This window comes from Cervus canadensis, chromosome 1, assembly GCF_019320065.1.
Source record: "Cervus canadensis isolate Bull #8, Minnesota chromosome 1, ASM1932006v1, whole genome shotgun sequence".
Taxonomy (NCBI): Eukaryota; Metazoa; Chordata; class Mammalia; order Artiodactyla; family Cervidae; genus Cervus; species Cervus canadensis.
Genome location: NC_057386.1, coordinates 25,303,843 through 25,328,776, shown reverse-complemented (window position 1 = coordinate 25,328,776; position 24,934 = coordinate 25,303,843). Strand labels below are relative to the sequence as shown.

Here is a 24,934-nt window from a genome sequence, read left to right as displayed (position 1 = left end):
TCACTTGTGATCTGTCAAGCTTCATTTTCCTCATCTACATAAGGGCCAGATATCAGTCCTACCTTCCCAAGGTTTCTATAAGCCTCCCGTCAGATGTGATGACCACTATATAATAAAATGTGAGGTGCTATAAACTATAAAATGTTAAGATATCTTTCCAGAATGCCTTTTCTTTTTTCCCTTTTCACTGTATTATCTAATTCATACTTATAGAACTAGTTGTATACAATACTCATTAATTTAGTAATTTCTTGTCCTACTAACTATTTGGCCATAGTTTATAGTCTAGTGTTAGGACATGCCTATGAAGTTTAACACTTCTTTGCATTTCTGGTACTCAGCATGATTTTTGTGTATAGTGTTCAGTACATATTAGATAATACCATTTATTCGCTTTACTATTAGACTTCAAAACTTTAATTAGTTTCAGATTTTTTGTGTATCAGAGAAATAACTCACTTGAGTGTGTTTCAACTGTTCCATTATCAATACCATATGGTTATTATTGTTAGTGGTTGTACATATTTTGAGCAACCAGCTCCAAATATATTTTTGAAAGATAAACACCAAGAGAATGTCATCATTTTACATCAATATTTTTAGGTATATCAAATTAACATGATGATGAATAACCTATTTAACCTATTTTTGTTACATTAAGATTAATAAAAGCTCTTGTTTGATTATTTAAAGTACATTTACACTTTAGCCTAGCCTTAGTATGAATTCTGTTATTTGGATGGAATTGATACCTAATAATGAATGATCTTAAAGACCATCTAGGTTAGTGCATTTCAGACTTAATTTTGATGAGGTTATTTTATTTTTAATTAGCTTTTCAAAAGGTTCATACTTAAGGATTCATAACTGTCTTCGGAAGAACTGAAGGCCCATTCATACAAATTATTTTTTTTTCAGACATCTTCCTGTGTGGTAAGTGGTGTTTTCCTTATTTCGAAGAGAGGGAAATTGAGACCCAAATAATTGTTACATCCAAAGTCCTAAGTAATAAAGTACCAGAACTTGAACCCAAAGAGATAGAAATTTGTATTTTTGTATATCAAAGATAACTTCCTTTTGCTCACTGTAGCTTTACATTTTAGAATATTGTTACATAGAATATTGTCCTATCCTTCTCTGGGTACTTTTCAGTTTCTCTGGGTGGGGTATTCAAGATATTATTGCTTTCAGTTTTAATGATTATATCATTGGGATAGATATGTTCTCTCACATTGAACTTGTGGGAAACAAAAGCCCAACAATCCCAAATCTTTACCATTTATTTTTGTCCTAATAATAAGCTTAAGAAGCATGAAGGCACTTCTGGTTTAGCCCAGTAAATTGTATTTTGACAGGGGAATGAGGAAGAGAACAGCAAGAACTGAGTAGCTCCATAGCTTCTCTGCATCATTATAGGGTATATGTTAATTCTTATTTTGAACTTCATCAATTTACACATACAACTTTCAAACTTATGATTCTGGAAAACTTACATTCAATGATTAAATATAAAACTGACAATTATATGGGCCACTGTACCCTATTGGTATGGATAATAGAGAATGGGTTTAACTTTTGGTTAGTTTATTCATACTGAAATTATATTATTAATTTGTTGTTATTTAGTTGCTAAGTTGTGTCTTACTCTATTGTGACTTCATGGAGTGTAGCCCATCAGGGTCCTCTGTCCATGGGATTTGCTAGGCAAGAATACTGGAGTTGGTTGCCATTTCCTTCTCCAGGGGATCTTCTCGACCCAGAGATCAAACCTGCATCTCCTGTATTGGCAGGTGGATTCTTTACCACTGAGCCACCGGGGAAGCCCTATACTATTATTTATATGTGCTTGCATTTAGAGTCTCAAATATTTTCTGTAAAATTTCTCCTGGAGAGGTTTACACTTTTATTGGAACCTGTGGGTGATTATATGAATAAGTTAATGGTTATATCTTTTAATTCCTTTGTAGATTGTATAAGGAGGAAGTTTCTTCAGGGAGACCATCACGGTAGGAAATGAAATTCTACTACAATTTGTGACTTCTTCCTGTATTTCATCACTATAAAAACCTCTTTTTTGTTTTATTTTTCATTATAGAAGTGTTACATGTTTGCTATTTAAAAAAGAATGAAAAATATGGAAAAGTTAAAATTACCTTCCTATCCCATTCTCACCCTGTTAGTAGTTTAGCTATTCCTTCCAGAACCTTTCTAAATATATACATAAACATATATATATATCAGTCTCTGTGTATACCAGCACACATTATTTCTTTTAATAAAGAAATGAGTCATATACTCATATTTGGCAATTTATTTTTTTTCAATCAGTATTTTACCTGTTGTTAATCATCCACCTACTAATGGTTAGATTGCCTTCATTTTTTTGCTATTACATTATTACTATAAGAAATAGCCTTCCACATGGATTCTTATGTCCTATGAGTGTTTCTGAAGGATGGGTTCCTTAAAGTGGAATTCCCTGGTCAACAGACATACTCATAAGTAATACAAATTACTTTACAAAAAGATGGCATACATTTGCCTTTCTATGTGAATATATACGAGTGCTTTTTCTCTCATACATAAATTTGCCAATGCCAGATATCATCAGTCTCTCTATTTTTACCAGTTTACTAAATTTTTGAGGTAGTTAATAAAAATTTACTTTTAGTTTTATAAATTGAAAGATCCCTTGCAGCAATCTTTTCCCAGTTCAGCTTTCATGAGACAGTTATTTTTAATTCTTTTATTTTTTATTTAGTATCTATTGCCATAATTCTAAATAGTAAACTTGCATTACGTGGTGTATGAGTTTCAGATACCTTCTTTTGACATCCTCTGTGCTGGATGAGCAGTTACCATATATGCCCTAATATTAGGCAAGGTTTCCCCATCACCTTATAAGTCATCTCGCCACCTTATATTTCAAGTCTTGAGTGACTGTATGAGTACCTAATGTGATTTCTCAGTTTTATTTTGAAGAACAAAGTGTTCAAAATGTCATATTACCTGAAACAGTTTTATTTGATCTTTGTTTTCTGTGCCTGTAGAAGTGAGGACCATAATTAAGAAAGAAAAGAGGTTAAAATTGAACATAAATTTAAGATTATTCCCTTGATTCATTGCTAGCATTCATTTTAGCTGTATGACCTTGAGCAAATCACTTAATCTCTTTGAACCTCTGCTTCCTCATCTGTAGAAAGGAAGTAATAATATTTGTAAGGATTAAATGCATTACTTCATATTAACTGTTTAGAAAGTCCTTACCACATACTAAGCGTCATATAAGTATTAGTTGTATTATTAATCATACACACTACCCTTGCCTTCAGCATTATGAAACAAATTAGCATAACCTTCAAATTACCTTAAAGTAGAGAAATCCGATTCCAAGAGATCTGGCCGTGTGAAGAGGGGGAAATGGAAGTATTAACAGGTTTGTTGATAGAGTTTAGGGTCATGGAAGGCTTAAATGAAGTACAAAAATATCACTTCCAAAAGAGAGAAATTCAGCACTTAAGTTCCAAAGTACTGATGTGTGGCTTACCATGCTGCTTCCAGGCCTCAGTCCCTTTCATACCTTTATTCCTTTCTTTTTTTTAACCAAAAAGTTTTTCTTATAAATTTTGGGCAAACATCAAAAAAAAAAAAAGAGCAGAGGTTTGAAATCTGATAGTTCACAGCTCTAACCACAGAGAAGAGCTAAAAAGCAAGCAGTACCAGTATTGGTAACCTGAAATGATCGGTACTTCATAGGGAAGAAATGAAGACATAGGACTTAAGAGTCATGGATAAAAAGAAGGAGGAAGAGGAAAAAGATAATCTTTCAGAAAAAGAAAGAGGGTGTTCTTGAACTGGGAACTCTGACCATGAAGTGAATAGAAATAGAAAAGAGTAAGTCACATCCATTCAGAACTTCCGTAAGAAGAAACAAACAATGTGAATCAGAGTGTATGGAGCTGATGAATATCTCTCCTTATCCCCAGAAAAAGAAAAATGTGATGCAGAAGAAAATTGACACAGTGATACTCAAGATGAAATAAAACATCTTAAAACCAGTATTTGGAGATAAAAAGTGAGGAAAAACACCTTCACTCAAATAGAAAACAGAACAGAAAGGGACAGAAGACAGAAAAAAATAGTCAGATTAAACTGAGAAAAGAAGAGGAAAAAATTGTAACAGAAATGAGGATTAAGTTACAAATTGCCAACACACAAGAGAGTAAAATGCAAATATGATAAAATGCAGACCAAGAGAATGACAATGACAGTTTCAATGAAAGATGGGTCCAGAAAGTCTCATGTAATTGGTGTCTCTCAAGAAGGCAAAAGAATAAAAGCCTAGTATTTAAAGCCATAATCCAAGAAAACTTTCTGAATTTTGAATACATCAAAATTTCATACCAAAAACTCCATACCATACCATAAACTCCAAGATAGTAAGCATATGCAACTTTAAAGATTCTGAAAAATTCTCAGGGCCTCCAGGCAAAAAGATGAAGTGACTTACAGGGGCCAGAGAATTAGAATGGTTTTGGATTTCTCAAAAGCAACATACACAGCAAGAAATAGTGGAGTGTCACCAACTAAAAATATTGTCAAATTGAATCAGAAAATTAAAACCCATGTTATAATAGACAAAAAGCCCTTGAAATAGCTAAAAACGGAAGAACAGACGAAGATATACTAGGCAAACAGAAATTAAGACAGCAGGATTAACAATGCTGATAACAGACATCAAACCAAAAAGCCTTGAACAAGACAAAGGAAGACAGTTTATAATGCTAGAACCACAATTCACAACAGAGATATGATAGTTATATATGAACCAAATGACACCAACAATCTGTAAATCAGAAGCTATAAAAAAATGGTAGTAGTGAAAAGCACTAACATTTCAAGACTTTAATACTTTAACACTAGATAATTGTAGACAAAATATAAGAATATGAAAGATCCAACAGCAAAATAAGGCAGAGATCTTCAGGTATGTCCACCGCTACATCCTAATAGAGACTATATTTCAAACACTGAGTATTCACAAAAATCGTTGCTAAATGAGGAAAACATCACTAGGTTCTATTCAAGAACACAAAAGCAAACCAAAAAGCAAAAGGGCACTTCCATCTTTAACTTTAGTAACCTTCTATTATATGTTATAAAGTCTTGGCAAGAATGTTCATAGCAGTTTTATTCATAGTAGTCAAGTCTGGGTGGAGAATGGATAGACTAATATATTGAGAAAGTTGAGTATCACTCAGCTGTAAGAAGCAATGAACCATTGTACATGTAATAACATGGATAAATTTCAAAAATATTGTGCTGAGTGAAATAAATACCAAAAATGTCCATACAGTTTTATTCCATTTATATAAAATCTTAAATATATGCAAAATTAACCAATGGTGCTAAAACTGCAGGGAGGAGAAAAACAGACTGGAAAAGGACATGAGAGAGCTTTCTAAAGTGATGGAGAAGTTCTGCATCTTGATTGGCATTCAAAATTATGCCTCAGTTTAAAAATATTAACTCAAAAAAAAAAATATTAACTCTTGGGTAAAAGGGGAGTGCAAACAAAGTACAGAGTTTATAAAAATAACAATAATGAAAATACTACATATGTATCAGAATCTGTGGAATACACTTAAAGCTGTGAGCAGAGGAAAATGCATACTCCTAAATTATCAGTCAGTTGTTAAAGGAAAACACGAATGTAACTTTAAAAGGTTTTTTGGGCTTTATCAGCAATTGATACATTGGACAGCATCCAGTCTAGCAGTTAGAAAGGAGCTCTGAAAAGCTGCACAAGGCCAAGAGATTTTGATAGACCAAAGTGAGCAAGAGGAACAAAGAAGTTTTACTAGACATTTACTGATTGGTTAAAATGGTGTTACTTGTCTTAATGGAGCAAAGGAGGTCTAAAGGAGGTCTTGGAGCTGCGTCAAGTAATTTGTGCTGATTTGTGCCTAGGTTGACCTAGGCCTGTCTCTTCTGGAAGAGCTGAATGTAGAAACATAACCATTAAATTTTGGTTTTCTGACTTGGGGCTCAACATGAGAAACTCCATCTTGGGCCTCATCTGGTTACTTTGTTGTTATTCAGTCACACAGTGGTCTCCGACTCTTTGCAACCACATGGACTGCAGCATGCCAGGTCTCCCTGTCCCTCACCATCTCCTGAGGTTTGCCCAAGTTCTTGTTCATTGCATCAGTGATTCCATCCAGCCATCTTATCTTCTGACACCCTCTTCTCCTTCTGCCCTCAATCTTTCCCAGCATCAGGCACTTTTCCAAAGAGTCATCTGTTTGTATCAGATGACCAAAATAACTGGCACTTTAGCATCAGTCCTTCCAGTGAATATTCAGGGTTGATCTCCCTTAAGATTGACTGGTTTGATCTCCTTGCTGTCCAAGGGACTTTCTGGAGTCATCTCCAGCACCACATTTCGAAGGCATCAATTCTTTGGCATTCTGCCTTCTTTATGGTCCAACTCTGATAACTGTTTGTCACCACTGGGAAGACCATAGCCTTGACTATATGGATCTTTGTCAGCAGAATAATGTCTCTGCTTTTCAACACACTGTCTAGGTTTGTCATAGCTTTTCTTCCAAGGAGCAAGTGTCCTTTAATTTCATGGCTGCAGTCATCGTCCATAGTGATTTTGGAGCCCAAGGAGAGGAAATCTGTCACTAATTCTACCTTTTCCCTTTTTTTTTGCCATGCAGTAATGGGGCCAGATGCCATTATCTTAGCTTTTTTAATATTTAGTCTTAAGCCAGCTCATTCACTCTCCTCCTTCACCCTCATCAAGAGGCTCTTAAGTTCCTCTTTGCTTTCTGCCGTTTAGAGTGGTATCATGCGCATAGCTGAGGTTGTTGATGTTTCTCCCACCTATCTGGATTCCAGCTTGTAACTCATCCAGCCCAGCATTTCTCATGATGTGCTCAGCGTATAGGTTAAACAGGGTGACAGCAGATGGCCCTGTTGTACTCCTTTCTGTATCTTGAACCAATTAGTTGTTCCATACAGGGTTCTAACTGTTTCTTCTTGACCCACATACAGGTTTCTCAGGAGATAGGTAAGATGATCTGGTATTCCCATTTCTCTAAGAGCTTTCCACAGTTTGTAATGATCCACACAGTCAGAGGCTTTAGCCTAGTTGGTGAAACAGAGATAGTTGTTTTTCTGAAATTCCCTTGCTTTCTTTATAATCTAGTAAAGGTTGGCAGTTTAATCTCCAGTTCCTCTTCCTTTTCTAAACCCAACTTGGACATCTAGAAGTTCTTAGTTCACATAATGCTGAAGCCTAGCATGCAGGATTTTAAGCACGACCTTACTAGCATGGGAGATGAGTGCAATTGTCCGATGGTTAGCACATTCTTTGGTACCACCCTTTTTTGGAATTAGGATGAGGATTGACCTTTTCCAGTTCTGTGGCCACTGCTGGGTCTTCCAGATTTGCTGACATAATGAATGCAAAACCTTGATGGCCTCATCCTTTAGGGATTTTGAATAGTCCTGCTGGAATTTCATCACATCCACTAGCTTTATTAACAGCAGTGCTTCTTAAGGCCCACTTGACTTCATAATCTAGAATGTCTGGCTCTGGATGACTAACCACATCATTATAGTAATTTGATTCATCAAGATCTTTTTTATACAGTTTTTCCGTGTATTCTCTTTTCTTGATCTCTTCAGCATCTACTAGGTCTCTACCATTTTTATCTTTTGTTGTGCCCATCTTTGGGTGGAATGGCCCCTTGACATTTCCAGTTTTCCTGAAGAGATCTCTAATCTTGCCTGTTTTGTTGTTTTCTTCTATTATTAAGCCCTGTTCATTGAAGAAGGCCTTCTTGTCTCTCCCAGCTATTCTTTGGAATTCTGTACTTAATTGGATGTACCTTTCCCCTCTCCCTTGCTTTTCGCTTCTCTTTGTTCTTCTGCTATTTATAAAGCCTCCTCAGATAACATCACTTTGCCTTCTTGGTTACTTGAACATGGTAAAACTAAAAGATTGAAAATAAATAATTCCCAACTCAGAAATGAAAAAGAACAGCAGAGTAAGTCAAAGCAAAACACAGGAACCGAAAGAAGTAACAGGTAAATGTAGAAATTAACTTGTTAAAAAGCTATACATAAAAACTATACGTAAAATTGATGGGTCAATCCTGGACCTTTGTATTGAAATTCACAAAATAAATAAACCATTAGCTAGTTTAATCAAGGGGGAGAGGAGGATGCACAGACATACAGAATGCATAACAAAAGGATAATAATTTTATACAAAAGACATTAAGAAAATCGTAAACAACTATTTTGCGTACACTATGCAAATAAATTTGAAAACCTAGATGAAATGGATTATTAGGAAAATGCAGTTTCAGAAAATTGATCTCACCAGAGATTTTTTTAAAAAAAATACTTGAACACTTTCCATAGAAGAGATGGAGAAATTTATCAAGTAGCTATCCTACAAATAGCTTGCCTGGTGGCTGAACCGGTAAAGAATCAGACTGCAGTGCAAGAGACCTGGGTTCTACCCCTGGGTCCAGAAGATCCCCTGGAGAAGGGAATGGCAGCTCACTCCAGTATTTTTGCCTGGAGAATCCTGGAGGAGCCCGGCAGGCTACAGTCCATGGGATCGCAAAGAGTCAGACACAACTGAGCAACTAACACCTGTTCCACAAAACACAAGACCCAAATGATTTCACACAGGATTCTGTGAAACCTTTAGAGACCAATGCTACATGAATCATTTCAGACCATAGAAAATGAAAGAAAACTATCTAATTATTTTTATGAAGCAAGACTAATCACCAATTTTTGGACCTGATAAAAATAATGCAAAGAAAGGGAAATTAGACATTTGTGAATATCAATGCAAAATCCTAAATGTTGTGCAATCTCTAACACTATATTCAAATATATTGTGATAAAGTAAGGTTTGCAGTAGGAATACAAGAATGATTCAGTATTTGGAACTCTACTGATGTATAGTTTACCATATTAATACCTCTAAGGAAAACAGTCATATTTTCTTTTTAGATGCTGGGTAAGTCTGTGACAATAGGAAAGATCTATTCCTTGTAGAAATTTTTAAGAAAACAGGAATGGATGGATTCTTCCTTAAAGTGATTTTCATAAATATACATGCACCATATACATACATACATACACACACCTTAATCCTAAAACTAGCATCTTAGTAGGGAAACACTAAGATCAGACAGAAAGGGTGCCCCTTGTCTGCCCTGTTTAACATTGTACTAGAAGTATGAACCAATTCACTTGGGAAAAAGAAAACAATTATAAGCATAGTGGGAAAGAAAAGTTTCTTTGCAGGTGACATGATAGTTTATCTGGAAAGCCCTAGAAAATTAATGACAAAACTTTCAAAATAACTTAGCAAGATTGCAGGATATAAAATGAAACACCTTAGTGTACTCTAGATGAAGGTGAAAGAGCAGAGTGAAAAAGCTGGCTTAAGACTCAACAATCAAAAACTAATATCATGGCATCCAGTCACATCACTTCATGGCAAATAGATGGGGGAAAAACAGAAACAATGATAGACTTTATTTTCTTGGGCTCCAAAATCAATGTGAAAGGTGATTGCACAAATTAAAAGATGCTTGCTCCTTGGAAGAAAAGCTATGACAAACCTAAACACTATTAAAAAAAAGCAGAGACATCACTTTGCCAACAAAGTTCCATATAGTCAGAGCTATGGTTTTTCAAATAGTCATGTACGGATGTGAGAGTTGGACCCTAAAGAAGGCTGAGTGCCGAAGAAATTAACACTATTGAACTGTGGTGTTGGAGAAGACTCTTGAGAGTCCCTTGGATAGCAAGGAAATCTAACCACTCAATCCTAAAGGAAATCATCCCTGAATATTCATTGGAAGGACTGATACTGAAGCTCCAGTATTTTTGCCACCTGTTGTAAAGGGCCAGCTCACTGGAAAAGACTGTGATGCTGGGAAGGATTGAGGGCATGAGGAGAAAGGAGCAGCAGAGGTTGAGATGGATGGATGGCATCATTGACTCAATGGACATGAGTTTGAGCATACTCGAGGAGGTAGTGAAGGACAGGAAAGCCTGGTGTGCTGCAGTTGATAGGGTCACAAAGAGTTGAACATGACTGAGCAACTGAACAACAATGTGCTATTGAACAATATAACAAAAGGAAAAATTGCACTTACATTAACCACAAAATATACTTAAATTCCTAAGATGATGCAGACTATAAAAAGCATTTCATATTCTTACTTAAGACATCTCAATATTATGAAGATGTCACTTCTTCCTAAGTTAGTAAATTTAATGAGACACTGATAATACCCAACAATTTTTTGATACAGGGCTAAACTAGTTAGTGCTGAAGTTCATTTGGAAAAATAAAACATGCAAGAGTTTTGAAACATTAAAGGGAAAATACATGAAATAATATAAAGTTTAGATATGGAGGCAACTACATATAGAAACATATAGAAACCTGATACATAAAGTGGTGTTTCAAAGCACTGTGACAAAATAGACATTTTAGTAAAAAGTGTTACTACAACTAGATAGTTGGGGAAAGATAATGTTAGGTCTATTCTTCACCTTGTTTTTTTGTGTGCTCAGTTGTGTTGGGCTCTGCGACCCCATGGACTTGTAGCCCATGAGGCTCCTCTACCCGTGGAATTTTCCAGACAAGGATACTGGAGTGGGGTGGCATTTCCTACTCCAGGGGATCTTCTGATGCAGGAATCAAACCCACATCTCTTGTGTCTTCTGCATTGGCATGCAGATTCTTTACCACTAGCACCACCTAGAAAGCCCCTCTTCACACCATACATAAGAATAAGCTCTGGATCAGTGATACAAATATCAAAAACTATACAAATAACGTATATGGGTGAATTTGGAAATTTTTCTGTGACTCAAGATCAAGGTACATTGAAAGAAAATACTGATAAATTTTACTACATTAAAAAATTTTAATGGCATGACAGAAAACTATAAGCAAAATCAAAATTTGCCATATATAACACACAAGGGAAAATTTAGGGTAAATTCCTAAATACAAAGTTTTATAAACATTTGAAAGATTAAAAACACTGAAGAAAAAAGGATAAAAGATAACAGACAAGTCCACACACATATGCAAGAATAATAAAAAATGGCTTAATATAGAACTGTACTGGTTTTTAATACCAGTCCCCACTAAAAAGGATGAGAGCTCCTTGGAGAAATGGTTGATTTCAGAGCTGGAGCAGTGTAGGTTTAAAATAATACTAGATTATCTTGATATCCCAGAAAGTAAGGCATTGTCCAGAATGGATGTGGGCATGTCAGAATGACGTGGAGTTAGTTCAGGGTGATACTAGTAGCCAAATCTGGGGTGATTTGAACCCCCAAATAATTAAGGACAATAGTGAATTATAAACTACTGGGGGAAAAAAAAGGAGTTAGTGAGTTCATACCAATAAAGAGTAGGTAGGTAGATACATAAAGGGGATGATGAGAGAGTTTCCTACTGACTGGTAAGAGAATACTAGAATTAGAAAATCGTTTTGTGACATCATAATGTTTGGTTCTGCAGGAGCTTTTGTATGCCTAATTTAGGGAAGAGAAGGGTGGAATTTCAATGAGAAACAGTATTTGTTTTAAATGTGTCCCCAGGATTGCTTATTAATTTCAGGGAGAAGTATGTAAGGTAAGTATACTGGAAAACGTAGACAGCACCAAGAGGGGAGGAGGCCTATATTCTCCAAAAGCAATCTTCTAGATTAAAGAAAACTAAGGATACAAATACAACATGTGATCCTGGACTGGAGGGAAGAAATTTTATAAAGGATATTATTGGGTCCATTGAACTACAGATGGTAAGTTAGGGCAAAGTGTTTTATGTTAAATTTCCTGAAACTGAATAATTGTGCTGTAGTTATGAGAGAATGTTTATATTCTCCGGAAATGCACACTGAAGCAGTTTGGAATAAAAAGACATGTATGGGACTCCCTGGTGGTCCAGTGGTTAAGGTTCTGCAGTGGAAACTTCAGGGTGTGTGAGTTTGATCTCTGGCTGGGGAACTCTGATCCTTCATGCTGGTGGGGTGCAATTAAAAAAAAAAAAAAGATTAACGCAACTCACTCTCAAATGGTTCAGAAAAATATTTATATATTTCAACAGAAGAATTAAACAAATGGAGCAATTTTTTATTGATTAGTGAATCTGGGTAGAATACACAGGATTTCATTGTACTATTTTTCCAACTTTTCTGAAAATTCGGAGTTATTTCCAAGTAAAAAGTTAAGACAGCAGAAGAGACTGCACTGACATACCGTTTTCAGCCAGCATATGAATCAGCATGTTGGCAAAAGAAACACTCTTTACTTCGCTATTGCCGGAGTAAATTCAAAATGGTGAAATCTCCATGCAGGAGAATTTGACAGTAGCTAACAAAGTTACTACATTCACCATTCTAACCAGCAGTCACACTTCTGGGAATACATCCTGAAGGTTTACTGCAAATAATTCATATACATGTATATATTCATGGCAGCAACATTAGTCATTTGTCATATGACAAAAATTTGTCATATTTTTCATTGTAAAACACTGAAAACTATTAAATGTCCAAGTGAGATTAGTTTGATAAACACACACACAATTAAGAACTGTTCAGCTTAAAAAGAAATGAGGAAAATGTCTATGCTTTGAAACAAAGTGTTTTCCAAGGTAATTTTCTAAATAAAAGCAAAGGACAGAGGAATTTAGTATGTGGCCTTTTGTGTAAGAAAGAAGAGAAAATAAGGAAGCATAAATATACCTGTTTAACTTTTTAAAACATAGACACAATAAGAGATGAACCAGAAAGCAATAAAGTTGGTTACCCACCTTACAAGAGTCAGTCAGTGATAGGGTAAGGCAAGTTCTGCAATCTACACCTCCTTGTATAGCTCTTGTGATTTTTTTGATAGTCCCTGAAACTGAAACTATTTCACTAAGGATGTCAAGGGAGATGCAAACCAAAAACCGACTTATTTCAAGTTAGTAACGTAACCACAACTGAAGGAGAGAGAAATAACAAATCCAAGTAATTCTTGAACTTGATATTCTATTCCTTGGTTTGGAGAGAAGAGATTACAAAGAAATTCTGAATATAAAAGTTCATTTTTATATCAGTATAGATGTTATGCTTCTGAAACTATTTAAATATAGAAAAGGATGAAGCATATAAATGTTAATTTTGTTGGAGGCCAGGGTTTTTAGTAGAAGAAGAGAGAGAGAAATACGAATGTGGGAAGGTAAGGAAAAGCCCTGTAGGGATGGGAGAGGTAAGTGTGAACTCATATGATTTTCTGAAATACACTGTATATATATATAATACAAATGTCATATTTTTGTGTGCATATTTATTCCAACTTACATGCACTGAAGGGCTCCAGAATCAAAGAGATACCCTAGTAGCAATGAGCACATGGACCACCTAGGTCTTTATTTCTAACATTCCCAATAAAAGAAACCAAGGCTCTTTGGAAAAATGGTTGATTCCAGATTTGAGACAGAAAGTGAGTATAAGATAAGCCTGGACTGTCTTGTGATGCCAGAACGTAAAGAAATGCTAAAACATGATAGGGCCAGGTCAGAGTTACACAGGAGTCGGCCTGAATGGGCTCCAGCTGGCTGAATCTGTCACGGTTTGAACCCCCAAATAACAAAGGACAATAGGGAATTATAAACCACTGAAACATAGGAATCCAGAAGTTACAAGCCATAAGAAAGAGGGCTCTTCTTTACAGAAGAATACCAGCTGATGGATATGGGAGGATTTCTGGGATTGGAAAATCATAGTAAAAGATTGGGCAAAAATCATCATTGAATGATAAATCTGGAGTGAGATTTTGATGAGCAGTTTATTCACATGGTCTTGAAGTGTCCTCTGTAGTAGTTGTTTAATTGCTCAGTCGTGTGTCCAACTCTTTGCAACCCCATGAACTGTAGCCCACCAGGCTTCTCTGTCCATGAGATTTTCCAGGCCAGATTTCTGGAGTGGGTTGCCATTTTCTCCTCCAAGGGATCTTCCCAACCCAGGGATCAAACCCATGCCTCTGTGTCTCCTGCATCAAAGGCAGATTCTTTACTGCTGAGCCACAGGAGAAGCCCCATCTTCCTATAGACTGCTTATTTAAGTAAGAAAAATAGTTAAGACTTTAGTGAAGGACCAGACGGCAATGAGACCAAGTCTTCAAACTTATCATCACCTGTAAGGGGCAGATAGACACCATTTAATCTGAATTTGCTTCCCTGAGAAAAGTATCATCAGTATCATATTTCAACTGAGAATATACAGTCTGAATCTAATGATAAGAAAACCTCAAATCCAAAAAGAAGGAATTTTTATCTTAGTAAAGTAGAGGAAATCTGTGTGAATTCCAAATAATTTGTGTTGATAGTCCACCCTTATGGAGGGGATGCTTAATTCCTAACTCCTTAAGCATGGACTTCCAATAGTTCCTTCCAAAGAGTACAATATGGAGGAGGGGAGAGTAGTAATTTTAGAGTAGAGAAAACAGACATATTTCTCTGGCAAGTAATCAAGGTCAGCATCAACAGGGATAAACTATGTTGAAGGATATATCCTTCATGTAGCAAACGACACTTGACATCTGTGATCTTCTTCCCAAAAGTAGAAACCCAATCTAATCATAAGGACATTGTACAGGAGGCAGTGATCAAGACCACCCCCAAGAAAAAGAAAGGCAAAATGGTTGCCTGAGGAAGCCTTACAAATAGCTGAGAAAAGAAGAGAAGCTAAAGGAAAAGGAGAAAAGGAAAGATGTACCCTTTGAGTGCAGAGTTCCAAAGAATAGCAAGGAGAGAGAAAGGCTTCCTCAGTGGTCAGTGCAAAGAAATAGAGGAAAATAATAGAATGGGAAAGACTAAAGATCTCTTCTAGAAAATTAGAGATACCAAGAGAACATTTCATGCCAAGAAGGGCACAATAAAGGACAGGTATGGGCCTAACAGAAGCAGAAGATATTAAGAAAAGGGGGCAAGAATACACAGAACTATACAGAAAAGATCTTCATGTCCCAGATAACCATAATGGTGTGATCACCTAGAGCCAGGCATCTTGGAATGCGAAATTGAGTGGGCCTTAGGAAGCATCACTACAAACAAAGCTGGTGGAGGCGATGGAATTCCAGTTGAGCTATTTCAAATCCTAAAAGGTGATGCTGTGAAAGTGCTGCACTCAATATGCCAGCAAGTTTAGAAGGCTCAGCAGTGGCCATGGGACTGGAAAAGGTCAGTTTTCATTCCAATCCCAAAGGATGTTCATACTACCTCACAATTGCGCTAATCTCACGTGCTAGCAAATTAATGCTCAAAATTCTCCAAGCCATGGTTCAACAGCACGTGAACCGTGAACTTCCAGATGTTTAAGCTGGATTTAGAAAAAGCAGAGGAACGAGAGATCAAATTGCCAAAATCCGTTGGATCATGGAAAAAGCAGGAGAGTTCCAGAAAAACATCTACTACTGCTTTATTGAGTACGCCAAAGCCTTTGTGTGGATCTCAACAAACTGGAAAATCCTTAAAGAGATGGGAATACCAGACCACTTGACCTGCCTCCAGATAAATCATATTGCAGGTCAAGAAGCAGCAGTTAGAACTGGACATGAAACTACAGATTGGTTCCGAATCTGGAAAGGAGTATGTCAAGGCTGTATATTGTCACCCTGTTTATTTAACTTATATGCAGAGTACATCATGCAAAAAGCACAAGCTGGAATCAAGATTGCCGGGAGAAATAGCAATAACCTCAGATATCCAGATGACACCACCCTTATGGCAGAAAGTGAAGAAGAACTAAAGAGCCTCTTGAAGAAAGTGAAAGAGAAGAATGAAAAAGTTCGCTTAGAACTCAGTATTCAGAAAACTAAGATCATGGCATCCAGTCCCATCACTTCATGACAAGTAGATGGGGAAACAATGGAAACAGTGCGAGACTTTATTTTCTTGGATTTCAAAATCACTGCAGATTGTGACTGCAGCCATGAAATTAAAAAGACACTTGATCCTTGGAAGAAAAGCTATGACCAACCTAGACAGCATATTAAAAAGCAGAGACATTATTTTGCCAACAAAGTCCATCTAGTCAAGGCTATGGTTTTTCCAGTAGTCATGTATGGATGTGAGAGTTGGACTATAAAGAAAGCTGAGCTCCGAAGAATTGATGCTTTTGAATTGCAGTGTTGGAGAAGACTCTTGAGAGTCCCTTGACTGCAAGGAGGTACAACCAGTCCATCCTAAAGGAAATCAGTCCTGAATATTCATTGGAAGGACTGATGCTGAAGCTGAAACTCCAGTACTTTGGCCACCTGATGAGAAGAACTGACTCATTGGAAAAGACCCTGATGCTGGGAAGGATTGAAGGCGGGAGGAAAAGGGGACGACAGAGGTTGAGATGGTTGGATGGCATCACCAACTCAATGGACATGAGTTTGAGTAAGCTCTGGGAGTTGGTGATGGACAGGGAAGCCTGGCATGCTGCAGTCCATGGGGTCGCAAAGAGTCGGAAACGACTGAGCAACTGAACTGAATGAATACATTTTGATATGTCCACACAATAATTTGATCTTGCTACTTTGTGATAAATGAATTACTGATACTCACAACAGGAACAAATTTCATCATAATATGCTGAGTGAAAACCATACCCCCTCCCCCCAGAAAAAGTTGTATGATTTCATTTATATTTAAAACTTTGAAAAAACTAATGTACAGTGACAGAAAACAGATCAGTAAGCTACTTGGGGAGAAGGCAATGGCAACCCACTCCAGTACTCTTGCCTGGGAAATCCCATGGACGGAGGAGCCTGGTGGGCTACAGTCCATGGGGTTGTGAAGAGTCGGACATGACTGAGCAACTTCACTTTCACTTTTCACTTTCATGCACTTGAGGAGGAAATGGCAGCCCACTCCAGTGTTCCTGCCTGGAAAATCCCAGGGACAGAGGAGCCTGGTGGGCTGCTGTCTATGGGGTCACACAGAGTTGGACACGACTGACGTGACTTAGCAGCAGCAGCAGTAGCAAACTACTTGGGGAACAGGTGGGGCCACTGGAGGGAAAGAATCTACAAAGCAGCATGAAGAAACGGTGATTCTGGACAGGTTCTGTATCTTGACTGTGGTGATAGTTTAATGAGTGCTGTATTTGTCAAAACTTGCCAAGACAATGGTGAAAGGGATATCCTTGGATTGGCAGCTATACAGGAGGTCTGGAAAGCAACCATGCTATATTGGAGGAGGATGGACGAAGGTGGCTCCAGGATAAAAATGAACCTTTAACAGTTGAAGGATTTAGAAAAAGGCAATAGGTACTTTGAATAGTGATTAAATGAAAAAAGAATGAGACAATTGCTTAACTCCAGGAAAAGTTATACCAAAATGGAACACAAAGAGTTTCCTGGTAGCCTAGTGTTAGGATTTCAGACTTTCACTGCTGTGGCCCAGGTTCAATCCCAGTGACTGGGCTGAGGAGCAGTAAATATAATCACATAAACACTGGTTATATTCCCCTTGTGTTACTTGGATGACATATTCTGTGTTTGCAGGGTGAATGGAAGAGATTAGAGTATCTGTCTAGAACAGTAGTCCTTAAGATGCTTTGGAAAGGGCTGCATACTGTATATTCCTCTTAAATTATTGTAATGTTAAGGGTTCGAAGAGGGCTTTGAAGTAAGGAAAATTTCCTAAATATGTTTGATCATAATCTTTTTTTGAAAAATGTTAACAGCCTATAGTTATTAAAACTAAAATGTTTGACTCTCTGAAATTTTAGGTTTATGTTCTCTTAACAAGTTGAGTCAGGATAAGATACTCTCTATTGACTCTAAAAGGTCAGTAAATGTTAGCTGCTAACCAAGCTGACTATAAAGTGGATGACAAGTTTATATGAAAACTCTGGGTGTAAAAGATAATCTCTGCATGGAGTTAGGGTGTATGAATTTATTACAACTTAGAATTGTAGCCAGTTTTTACTAAATGTATATTCCAGGCATTGTGGAAAATATTTCATAGTGTCTTTATGTTGCCCTCAGGAAAAAAAAAAATATGTCAAACTTTTACTCTGGCCTTCAAGGGCTCTGGTAATCTGACTGTAGCATCCTCCTCTAACCCCATCACCGATTAGGTACAGCTACCCTGACCTTTCAATGTATCAAGTACATGCCAGTCCTAAAGCCTTTGTCTTGCCTTTTCCTTTGCCTAGAATATTCCGCACCAGACATTCAGTGCAGTTCAGTTTAGTTGCTCAGTCGTGTCCAACTCTTTGCAACACCATGGACTGCAGCACGCGAGGCCTCCCTATCCATCACCAACTCCCAGAGTCCACACAAACTCATGTCCACTGAGTTGGTGATGCCATCCAACCATCTCATCTTCTGTTGTCCCCTTCCCCACCTGCCCTAAATCTTTCCCAGCATCAGGGTCTTTTCAAATGAGTCAGCTCTTCGCATCAGGTGGCCAAAGTATTGGAGTTTCAGCTTCAACATCAGTCCTTCGAATGAACACCAGGACTCATGTCCTTTAGGATGGACTGGTTGGATCTCCTTACAGTCCAAGGGACTCTCAAGAGTCTTCTCCAACACCACAGTTCAAAAGCATCAATTCTTTGGTGCTCAGCTTTCTTTATAGTCCAACTCTCACATCCATACATGACTACTGGAAAAACCACAGCCTTGACTAGACGGACCTTTGTTGGCAAAATAATGTCTCTGCTTTTTAATATGCTGTCTAGGTTGGTCATAGCTTTCCTTCCAAGGAGTAAGTGTCTTTTAATTTCATGGCTGTAGTCACCATGTACAATGATTTTGGAGCCCCAAAAAGTAGTCTGCCACTGTTGCCACTGTTTCCCCATCTATTTGCCATGAAGTGATCTTAGTTTTCTGATTCTTGAGCTTTAAGCCAACTCTCCTCTTTGACTTTCATCAAGAGGCTCTTTAGTTCTTCTTCACTTTCTGCCATAAGGGTAGTGTCATCTAGATATCTGAGGTTTTTATTTCTCACTGCAGTCTGGATTCCAGCTTGTGCTTCATCCAGCCCAGCATTTCTCATGAGGTACTCTGCATTTAAGTTAAATAAGCAGGGTGACAATATACAGCCTTGATGTACTCCTTTCCCTATCTGGAACCAGTCTGTTCCATGTCCAGTTCTAACTGTTGCTTCTTGACCTGCATACAGATTTCTCAAGAGGCAGGTCAGGTGGTTTGGTATTCCCATCTCTTTCAGAATTTTCCACAGTTTATTGTGATCCACCCAGTCAAAGGCTTTGGCATACTCAATAAAGCAGAAATAGATGTTTTTCTGGAACTCACTTGCTTTTTTGATGACCCAGCGGATGTTGGCAATTTGATCTCTGGTTCCTCTGCCTTTTCTAAAACCAGCTTGAACATCTGGAAGTTCATGGTTCATGTATTGTTGAAGTCTGGCTTGGAGAATTTTGAACATTTCTTTGCTAGCGTGTGAGATGAATGTAATTGTGTGGTAGTTTGAGCATTCTTTGGCATTGCCTTTCTTTGGGATTGGAATGAAAACTGACCTTTTCCAGTCCTGTGGCCACTGCTGAGTTTTCTAAACTTGCTGGCATATTGAGTGCAGCACTTTCACAATATCATCTTTTAGGATTTGAAATAGCTCAACTGGAATTCCATCACCTCTACTAGCTTTGTTCGTAGTGATGCTTCCTAAGGCCCACTTGACTTCGCATTGCAGGATGTCTGGCTCTAGGTGAGGGATCACACCATCTTGATTATCTGGGTTGTGAAAATCTTTTTTGTATAGTTCTTCTGTATTCTTGCCCCCTCTTCTTAATATCTTCTGCTTCTGTTAGGTCCATACCATTTTTGTTCTTTATTGAGCCCGTCTTTGCATAAAATGTTCCCTTGATATCTCTAATTTTCTAGAAGAGATCTCTAGTCTTTCCCATTCTATTTCCTTTATTTCTTGGCACTAATCACTGAGGAAGGCTTTCTTATCTCTTCTTGCTATTCCTTGGAACTCTGCATTCAAATGGGTATATCTTTCCTTATCTCCTTTGCTTTTCACTTTTCTTCTTTTCACAGCTATTTGTAAGGCCTCCTCAGACAGCCATTTTGCTTTTTTGCATTTCTTTTTCTTGGGAATGGTCTCGATCCCTGCCTCCTGAACAGTGTCACTAACGTCTGTCCATAGTTCATCAAGCACTCTATCAGATCTAGTCCTTTAAATTTATTTCTCACTTCTACTGTATAATCATAAGGGATTTGATTTAGGTCATACCTGAATGAACTAGTGGTTTTCCCCACTTTCTTCAATTTAAGTCTGAATTTTGCAATAAGGAGTTCATGATCTGAGACACAGTCCACTCCTGGTCTTGTTTTTGCTGACTGTATAGAGCTTCTCCATTTTTGGCTGCAAAGAATATAATCAGTCTGATTTTGGTGTTGGCCATCTGGTGATGTCCATGTGTAGAGTCTTGTCTTTTGTTGTTGGAAGAGGGTGTTTGCTATGACCAGTGCGTTCTCTTGGCAAAACTCTGTTAGCCTTTGCCCTGCTTCATTTTGTACTCCAAGGCCAAATTTCTCTATTACTCCAGGTGTTTCTTGACTTCCTACTTTTGCATTCCAGTCCCCTATAATGAAAAGGACATCTTTTTGGGGTGTTAGTTCTAAAAGGTTATGTAGGTATTCATAGAACCGTGCAACTTCAGCTTCTTCAGCGTTACTGGTCAGGGTGTAGACTTAGATTACCATGATATTGAATGGTATTCCTTGGAAACCAACAGAGATCATTCTGTCGTTTTTCAGATTGCATCCAAGTACTGCATTTTGGACTCCCTTGTTGACAATGATGGCTACTCCATTTCTTCTAAGGGATTCCTGTCCACAGTAGTAGATATAATGGTCATCTGAGTTAAATTTTCAAGCAAGATTATTCAAGTGGCTGCCTTTTTTGTGCTCAGGATCCTTCCTCAATCTCATTTGACTGCCCTTGCCTTGTCCTTTTCACATGCCTTGTATTGTCACATGGCCTTGCTTGAATCTTTGCCAACTGTGGATTCGTCTGCTGTAAACTTTACAAGAACCATTGATCTTTCTTTAGCCTCTCTGAGAAACAAATGCTTGCTGAATGCTGAACGAATAAGAGAAAGAAACTCATCACTTAACCAGGTTCATAGTTCGTAAATGGCAAAGCTGAATCTCAAACCTGGGTCTGTCATAATTCTGTGTTATTAGCCCCACACTGATACAAACAAGGATTGTCCTATTCCCTACCAGTTTACCAGTATTACCTGTATTGTTAGACTTTTCCTTTTGAATTGCCTTCAGAGTCTTATTTTTTTTTTTTTTAAATCTTCTGGTGGTAGCAGATTTTGATTCTTTGAAGATACATGTGATTTATAGAAATAACTAAAAACTTTTCAGAACCAAATCTGCTGAATAATCAGGCTAGGGAAAACAATAGTCGGAGATTAGGAGAATAATTCTAAAGTGGCTACAATCAGCTTTTCTTTTTTAAATTGGGTCTAAAAGAGAGTTCTGAAAGATGAATAGTTTTTTTTTTTTTAATGTGGCAATATTTGTAGAACATTTGTAGAGCCTCCCAAGGGGTGACTTCTTAAGATTGTATTCATTTGAGTGTATAATATTTCCATTTTATGGATTGAAAAACTACTTCTTTTGCTTTCATAGTTACACATAATGCAAGTGGAAAATCAGTCCCCCTCCTCAGTGAAACTGTTTAATACCAGCATATCTGAAAATGATAGTTTGTTTAGTAAAACTAAGAGATGCATTTCCATGGTTTTATCTTGTCAAGCTTTGGAAATAAATTTCAGCTTTGTTACTACTGGTCACGTTAAGACTTTAAACTAGCCAGGAAGGAAACTGTGCATAAAGTGTAAGATGATACCAAGAAACTTATAACTGGGCAAAAGAATAAGATAGGTACCAGACTCTAAAGATTTTTTGGTTGACAATTTTCACTCTGCTGTAACTCAATGTATGTTTATTGATGGTTTGGTTTTGGTTTTTTTTTTTTTTTCATTTCAAATATTCCATTTTTTTTTTCTCTTTGTTATTTCCTGCTTTGTTAACTTTCTTATCACTGAATTTGAAGTTTTGGAATTGCTTTCAAGAACAGTTGGGGTGGTGGTAGGTATTAGTTTGGGGATTTTTTGGTGGCTTGAATAAGGGAATATCTTTTGGAAGAACATATGAGTAGCATTTGCTGAATGTGATACATAGTATCTTTGTGCTTGTTTTTTTAAAAGGGCATAGTGTTTAGATGAAGATAATTGGGTTATGTCTAACCATTTATGTTAAAGAAAAAATGAAATAGTGTTACATGTAGAAATGCTATCTTCTATAGTTTTTGAAATAGCTAATATCTAAAAATTGTCTCTCCCAAATTTAAAATTTCCAGTCTCTGCAGAAATCCTAGTGATTTTTAAAAGCATCTATTTCCTGGATGCTCTAAATTAAAATAAAACTTTTAAATTTTAGAGATAAAAGGCAAATTAAGAAACCATCTATTTGTTATGAGTATTTCACTAAAGTTTAAAAAAATCATCTGATCACATTTTTGTAGAGAACTAATTTATCTAGTTTATGGCAGAACTTAAGTTACATCTTCTGACTCCCATTCAGTGTTTGTTCCATCATTGTTATTCCTTTTAGCTAACATGGTAGTTAATAGGTTTATGCCTCATGGAAATGAAGGGCTCCATTTTGACACAGACATTTAGATTTTCATTTTGCAAACCTCATTTATCACAATTTGAACTAAGGTCTTCTGGGTGGTGTACATGAGTGCTATATCATAGTTATTTCTTTCTTCTGCTTTGAAGACTGAACATTCTTCACGATCCAAAAGGAACAGAAGAGACTCATTCGGGATGTTTGACGGTTATGATAGCTGCAGTGAGGACACAAGTAGCAGCTCCAGCTCTGAGGAGAGTGAAGAGGAAGTTGCTCCTTTACCTTCTAATCTCCCCATTATCAAAAACAATGGCCAAGTGTACACATACCCAGATGGTAAATCTGGCATGGGTGAGTATACAGCGTATACTTCAGCTCAGGTGAACTGCCTTCACCTTTATCATACCTTTATATTTGAGGGTATGTTTTGATTCCATTTCTCCTATCATTTCCCTTAAAATTTTTAAAGAATAGTAAAGAAACAGAATCTGAAACTTACAGTTCTAGATAAGATCACTGGATTTGTGTTAGATCTCTTTATTAACAAGTATTATAAAATGAAAACAAAAAGCTGTTGAGAAACTTGATGAGACTTAAATTCTGTAATTAAAGAATAAATCCCTATGTAATTCGAAGTGTGTAAGATAATAGACTTCCAGAATTGAGAGAAACTTTCAAGGTAAGTCTCCCTTCTCTGTAACAATTCCTTGTAAGTTTTTTGTTTTAACACTTCAGTGATAATGTATCTCTAATTACCAGAATATTCTTTATATTGAACCAAGATTATCCTTACTCTGACTTTTGTCCTTTTTCCCTTCACACAAAAACATTTATTTTTAGTGTTTCTCTTGGGCATACTGAGTAAACCTAGTTGCTTCAAGCATTTCTCATAGCATCACAGTGTTTTAATTCATCAGTATCCTGCTCACTTTCTTCTGGAGATATTTCAGATTGTGTGGTAGTAGGGTGGCAACTTGTCCTGATTTGCCTGATACCCTCCTGGTTTTAGAATTATCCTGGAAAAGACCTCAGGCAAATAGTTGGTCACCTTGTGTGATTAGATCAGAGGTTGTTCAACTTTTATCTCTTTTCTTCAGGACACTGTGTTACCATTTAAGCATATTCCTAATTTGGTCATCTAATGTTGAATGCAGTGTCTTCTGATTGTCATTTGCAGATTTGATGATTATGCCTTATAGATTATATTCTAATATTTTGATTAAAAGTTAAGCATCGAAGGGCCTGGTACACAATCATTCATACCGTGTCAAAGAACTTAACTTCACTTATCAGGACCCAGTAGGTGTGGTCATTCAACCAGTTAATAGCTACCTAGATCTTTTCTACTTTAGCTTGAATTTCTCAATCCTTAATTGACAAGAGCTACATGAGAGATTTTATCAAATGTGTTAACTCCTATTAATATACATCTTGCCATGGTTTAGTTATAACATACTAATGTGGTAATCTGTCACAAGAGGGAGCTTTATATGTGCCGGATTCTGTTTTAAAGTTACAGATAGGAATAATATAGAATAAAGTCCCTGGTGGAGCTTACATCCTAGTCATGGGAGTTCTAGTTTGACATGTTCAATTCTTGGCAAAGACATACTGTCCCCTTGGGATTGCATTTTTTTTAACCTACGTGATCCGCAAACCTTTTAATCTGTTCTAGAATTTTTACAACAGAAAATCCTTCAGGCTTTTTTCCCCATTAGACCCCCTTTATCTCTCACCCTCTGGTACCTTACATTTTTTTCATGATTTCTTATAATTTATAAGTACTGGTTAAACTGTAAGTCCCTCCAGTTGTAACTGTTTAGGTGGAGATTTAAACCCATTGAAGTAGTTGTTTGCTATGTTATCTTTTTTCCCCCCAACTTTATTGAGGAATAATTGAGAAATACAGTTGTATATGTTTAAATGTATAAATATGATTTGATATCCATGTACCTAGTGGAATGACTACCAAGATCAAGATAATTAACACATCCATCACCTCACAAAGTTAACTTTTTATTTATTCAACTGTGCTGTGTCTTAGTTGTGGCATGCGGACTCTTAATTCCCTGACCAGGGATCAAACCCAGGCTCCCTGCATTGTGAATGTGGAGTCTTAACCACTGGACCACCAGGGAAGTCCCCAAAAGTTAATTCTGTGTGTGTGTCATGTGAGCACAGGATCTACTCAGCAAGTTTCAAG

At 37.0% G+C, this 24,934-nt stretch overlaps 1 protein-coding gene across 10 annotated transcripts in view; it reads left to right on the top strand.

The window, feature by feature from the left end:
• MBTD1 (mbt domain containing 1) overlaps positions 1-24,934 on the top strand; it is a 67,772-nt gene that overhangs the window by 4,357 nt on the left and 38,481 nt on the right. For 7 of the 10 annotated variants that reach the window (XM_043472067.1, XM_043472110.1, XM_043472103.1 and 4 more), the window contains exons 3-4: positions 1,968-2,006; positions 22,881-23,082. In XM_043472067.1, the coding sequence (XP_043328002.1) occupies positions 22,929-23,082 (154 nt within the window). In that variant the 5' untranslated portion in view covers positions 1,968-2,006; positions 22,881-22,928. The remainder of the gene's footprint in view (positions 1-1,967; positions 2,007-22,880; positions 23,083-24,934) is intronic. The other 3 variants (XM_043472094.1, XM_043472077.1, XM_043472087.1) reach the window with 1 other exon arrangement.